The following is a 5,433-nucleotide window of genomic DNA, read 5'->3' as shown; positions in this document are numbered from 1 at the left end:
GCCATCTTGGGGAAGGGGGGGATGCCAGGGGGCTGCCGCCATCTTGGGGAAGGGCCCTCACCTGGCAGGTGTGGCAGGCCTCGCCGCGGTCCCAGCCGCAGCCGGAGCCGCAGTGGCCCACGAAGGGCGGGTAGCCGCTCAGCATGATGTAGAGGATGACGCCCAGGCTCCACAGGTCGCAGCGCTTGTCGTAGATGGACGCCTCCTCGTTGAAGGCCTCCACCACCTCGGGGGCCATGTACTCGGCGGAGCCGCACTGCAGGGCGAGGGCGGCCCGCTCGGCATCAGCTCCCTCCTCCCAAAACCGGCRCCCGACCCGGGATCTCCAACCCGCCCCCCCCAACCCCGTTTCCTCCAGCAAAGACTCATTTCTCCCAGGAACCGCGGCAAAGCATCATCTCAACCGGGAGCCACCACGTCAGGCGCCTATTCCCCCCCACCCTAACACCTCCAAAAATATAAAATTAAATTAAAAATTTTAAAAGCTGCTGGCCAGCTCTGAGGGATATGATTCCCTGCCGGACGTCCCTGCAGTTCCCGGCACCACCTTGGGATGCAAAGGAGCATCCACGAGGTTAATTAAGGCACCAGCCCTGCCCGCGGGAGAAGCTGCACCAGCCAAGTGCCACAGGCAGCCAGGGAAAAAAAAACGAACAAAAACAAAAAAATCCTGCTCTGCTTKTTCCTCCGCCCCACGAGCAGACGGGCTCCGGCTCCGTCCGGGGSCGGAGGGGTTAACAGCTGATGTAAGGAGAGGCACAGATGTCTCTGAGGCCCCTTTCCCTCCCTCTGCCCGGACCGTCTGGGGCTTTCCAGCTCACATGACCCGTCAGCCCACACGGGCCTTGTGACGAGGGGACGAAAAAAAGCTGCAGCAAACAGATAATCAGCCCTGTAACGAGAGGCCTCGGCAAGCACAGAACAGCTGATGCCACAGGAATTAAAAAAAAAAAAAAAAGCCTTTGAGCTGCAAAGCTTTAACTCTCCAGGCCCTGCGCAGCAGAGAACTGGTAACTTTCTACAACTGTGAAATCCAGAGCTTGCACCAGCCCAGGGGAAAATGCCAGGAGGGAAACATCGGGGCGTTTCAGGGCTGCTGCGTGCTGCTCCCCACCTCTGCCAACCCACACCGTCACGCACCCCCCCCGGGCGACGTGCCGGGCTGGGCGTCGCAGCAGCCTCCGGCCGGGGCTGAACTCTCCCCCCCCTTCCCCGTCTCAGCTCGCAGGAGCCTGCGCCGCGCCGATAAGGGCCCCGGGGGCTGGCTTTGGCGCTTGGCCGGCACGCACGCGCGGGCACTCACCGGTGTGAGCAGCTCCGGGGTGGAGATGGGCGAGCAATCGCCGTTGAGCTTGATGCCGCTTCCCAGGTCGAAATCGCAGATCTTCACCGGGGAGACCTGGGGCAGCAGAGCAGGAGGCACCGGTTAGGYGCCACCGCGGCAGCCGGGACCCGCCATAGCCCCCCAGCTCACCACAGCGGAGGGGCTGAGCACCCAAGAGGCAGCAGCCAGCCGCTCACCTGGTCGGGGCTCTCACAAAGAATATTTTCTGGTTTTAAATCCCTGTGCGCTATTCCTGCAAAAGGAAAAGAAAAAAATTAAAGAAAGTAAAGTCAGGGCAAAAAAAAGAAAAACCCATCCTACTTTGGGGACCGCTCACCTTTGTTGTGCAAAAAATTGAGGGCGCTGGCGATATCCTGCACCACCACGCTGGCCTCGAGCTCATTGAAGTGGCGCCTCCGATGGATGTGCGTCAGGATAGAGCCTGGGGCCGGGCGAGAGCACAGAGCAATTGCTCAGGACCCAGCTTCAACAGTGGCCAGGACTCCTGGRCTGCCAGCTCCTCCCTAACCGCTCCGATTTAGGGAATTTTGCAGGTTTTGCCAGCCCCAGGGGCTCACACTTCACCTGGTGGCTTGGGAAGTCTGGCCACTTGCAGCCACTTTTCCAAGGCGGGGGAAAATTGTGGCTAACACCGTGGTGCACTCACCTCCCCGCATCTTCTCGAAGACCAGGTAAAAGCGATCCTCCTCCTCGAAGAACTCGATCAGCTCCAGGACATTCCTGCAAGGACACCCGGCATCAGCCCAGCATCACCCGGAAAACTGCACCAGCATCGCCTGTCCCACGCGGGGGTCCGCAGTTGGCAGCAGCAGGGGGAACTGGGACATGGGACTGAYGCCCGCAGGGGAAATCGGGTTTTGAGTGATCAAAACCCAAGGGCCAGGGGAATAAAGGATTTAAAGCAGCCTCGAGACACTGCGCCGTGGCATGGCGAGGGATCACTGCCCAGGAGAGCTGTGGGTTGGATCCCACGGGTGTCCCAACATCGAGCCTGGCCTTGGCGCACCCTGTCCCCTCCTCGCAAAGGCTGTCGCCTCGCCCACGGTACCTGTGTCCTTGGCACTGGTACAACATCTCCACCTCCCGGAAGACCCTGCTCCGGATGTGTCCCAGGCGCTTTTCAATGATCTGAAACGCAGAAGGAGACGAGGGGGAGGCTCATAAGCAGGTTGGTGGGGGGAGGAGGGGGGGCGGGGGAACAGGGATGGCCGCAGCTGCACCCCAACCCAGATGGGTATTTGGCAGTGCCACCGAGGGCTGGGGACCCGGAGGGGACAGCGAGAGGCTGGGCTGGAGCAAGGCCAAGCTGCCGGCGGTGCCCTAAAGGGTTAAGGCTGCAGAAGAGGCCGTTCCCTCGCAGGCAGCAGTGCCAAGCCGGGCCAGCCCTTCCCAAGGCATCGCCAGGGAGAGCTTGGGGAGACTCGTGTGCGGCCAAACCAGGAACTTCAGAGGCTGCAGCCCCRGCTGGCAGGAGAGAAGGGCCCTTTGGCCCTGCTCCGGGGGCTCCTGTGGCCAGGACGCGGAGCAGGAGCTCCCACCAGCAATGAGGCTCTTTGCCACGTAGCTTTGGCAAGTGCCCCCTCAATGGAGCAGGCCTGGATGACGCTCCAAAAACCCAGCAGGGTGATTGCAAGGGGGTGATTTGAGGCTCCTATTGCACTGCACATGCTGGGGCATCCGAGCCCCTTTTCCCCAGCTCTATGCTCCAAAATCCAGCAGGATTTTGCCCACGAGCCCCAACACCCCCACGTGCAGGTGCTCTGYGCTGGGCAAAGCAGCTGCAGCATCCCTGCTTTGCCCACAGCAGTTCCAATTCCCGTGCCTTCACCGGGACGCAGAGGCTGGGCAGCAGGCACGAGCCTGGCACCATCCCGGAGCGGCTGGCACCGTGCCCCGGAGCCTTACCTTCACTGCGTACTCCTTGCTGGTGATGAGGTTAACACAGGACTGGACCCGGGCATGAGCGCCTTCGCCGAGCACCTCCTCCTGCAGCTGGTAAACATCTGGGGGAGCAGGGTGACCATCAGCTGCTTCCAGCGGGGCGTAAATCACCGCACGCCACTTGCATCCCCGCTGGCTCAACAGCGGGACCCTCCCCCGGCACCATCACCCGCCCCGGGGACACCCCAGCGCTCGCCCCACGCTCACCTTCAAACCTGCCGGAGAAGCTGTCGGTGGCTCTGCAGCGCTTCTTTTTCTTGTTCCTCTTCTTAGCATCGGGGATATCGATGGGTTGGCTTGACGGCATGTCTGCGGCAGAGCAGAGAGGCACCCAGCATGAGTGCCCAGCCTGCCCCCACCACGCCCCGAAGCCGGCCGGGCGCTGCCCCTCGTCCCCACGCTCACCAGGACGGGGCGGGCACTCGAAGTTGAAGACGCACTCCAGGTGGTTGGACTGGTCGAACTCCAGATCGAAGGGGTTTTGGCCCTGAGGACAGCAAGAATRAGAGTGAGGTGGCAGCCACCGGATGAGCTGCCATAGCCCGGCCTCACCACCTCCATGGTGAGCTGAGCCACCATGAAGCTGCTCAAGGACGAGGACCCCAATGTGCGCCTGGTGCTGGCACCTTCTCTGTTCACCCCAGCAAGCAGTACCTGCTCATCCCTGATGGGACTGAGACACCAAGTCACCAGTGCTGCTCCAGCAGAGAAGCCCCGAGTCAAGGCATGAAAGGAGGAGTAAGGCTTTGAACATGTCTCTTGATGGGGACACTGCTCTGGGCTCGTGCCTGCAACCAGCCCTGGCACAGCACAGAGGCTGTCTGCACCAACCCAACCCCAAACCTCCACCTATATCTGAACTATGTTGAGGGGGAGAAGTGCCACTGGGYGCCGCTGGGAGAGCTCCAAACCAGCAAGCCACCCCCCTCCCAGAGCTCCTCAAAGCACTTCCCAGGGTCACGGCGCCAGCTCTGTTGGGGAAATGTCAGGGCGAGCRGCCCAGCAGCGGGTACATGCAGAGGACCAACGGGCCACGGCAGCACTCCACACGCTTCCCCGTGCCAGCAATAGGGATGTCACCCAAGCCATGGGGGCAGCTCCTCAGCCAGCAACGCCTGGCCCTGAGGTCCAACCAAGCTGGTGGGATGCCTGCAATCCGAGCTCCTTTGGGAGCAGGATCCAGCTGGGATTTATCCTCTGTGCCCAGCCCAAAGCCTCGCTGGGAGCAGCGGGATGGGCAGCCCCTAAGGAAAACCTGATCCCTGATGCCACCCGGCATTGGGCGCCGGGGACGGGCCCCCTCGGCACCCCCGGAGTCGCGGGGGACGCCGGGACGTCACCCGCCGCGGGCCAGCAGAAAGGAGAGCAGATGCCGTCAGCCTCTCAGAGGTTACGAAAGCTATTTGGGCGGAGGTGGATTTCTCCGGAGCGTTTCCAAACCCGCCCCAGTGCCCGGGCGCCTGGGAAGGGCGCCAGCCCGGATCGAGTCCCGGGAAGCAGCTAACCCCCGGGGCCGGCACACACGGCCGCCACGGCTGGAAACAACTAGAAAGCGCCTGTTTACTTCTGCTGCCGCTTGCAGCCGGCTGCCACGCTCCAGCGAGCCAGCCGACCCCGCGGGGCCGGGGAGGCTCCCGCACCGCCGCGGACCCCGGAGCGAGCGGGAGCACCCCGCACAGTCCGCGTTTGCATGCCCTTCAAAATTGCAAAAAGATTGCAAAATTGCTGCTCGCTCKCCTCCGAGCGCTCCCCAGCAACAGGTCCGCGGTGCTCCCCGAGGACACCCGCCGCCTCCCCGAGCTGGGAAATCCGGGGCCAAGGGGCTGCGACGGGACGCGTCGCCCTCCGGCACGGGTGACGGCGCCAGGGCGGTGGGACCGTGGGTGCCCCGCGCCGCCCTCGCCACCCCCTGCTCCAACCCGGCCAGCAGCAGGATTTGGCCCTGGCGCGAGGCGCTTGCGCAACAGGCCCCAAGATCGACGGTGCCTGATGGGCCTTTGGGTGGGCGCCAGGGCCGCCCCCAGCGCTCGCAGCCGCGATTCGGCCGCTCGCAGCAGAGCGGCTCAGCCCGGGGGGAGCCGCGGCCGCAGCGGAGCGGGAGTGCGGGCAAAGCCCCCCTCCCCGCCCCCGAGCTGCCCCACCACCCC

The 5,433-nt window shown here is 63.5% G+C and overlaps 1 protein-coding gene across 1 annotated transcript in view; it reads right to left on the bottom strand.

Annotated features, from left to right (window-relative positions):
• MKNK2 (MAPK interacting serine/threonine kinase 2) overlaps nt 1-4,121 on the bottom strand; it is a 6,530-nt gene extending 2,409 nt beyond the window's left edge. The window contains exons 1-10 of the mRNA XM_085314819.1: nt 3,941-4,121; nt 3,692-3,773; nt 3,494-3,595; nt 3,251-3,348; nt 2,394-2,473; nt 1,992-2,065; nt 1,662-1,766; nt 1,522-1,577; nt 1,304-1,399; nt 3-256 (exon numbers count right to left, since the gene is read on the bottom strand). Of these exons, the coding sequence (XP_085170945.1) occupies nt 3-256; nt 1,304-1,399; nt 1,522-1,577; nt 1,662-1,766; nt 1,992-2,065; nt 2,394-2,473; nt 3,251-3,348; nt 3,494-3,593 (863 nt within the window). The 5' untranslated portion in view covers nt 3,594-3,595; nt 3,692-3,773; nt 3,941-4,121. The remainder of the gene's footprint in view (nt 1-2; nt 257-1,303; nt 1,400-1,521; nt 1,578-1,661; nt 1,767-1,991; nt 2,066-2,393; nt 2,474-3,250; nt 3,349-3,493; nt 3,596-3,691; nt 3,774-3,940) is intronic.
• Nucleotides 4,122-5,433: the final 1,312 nt, after the last annotated feature.

This window comes from Rhea americana, unplaced genomic scaffold, assembly GCF_003343005.1.
Source record: "Rhea americana isolate MKP2758 unplaced genomic scaffold, rheAme1 scaffold_412, whole genome shotgun sequence".
NCBI lineage: Eukaryota > Metazoa > Chordata > Aves > Rheiformes > Rheidae > Rhea > Rhea americana.
This window is presented reverse-complemented; position numbering and strand designations above follow the sequence as displayed.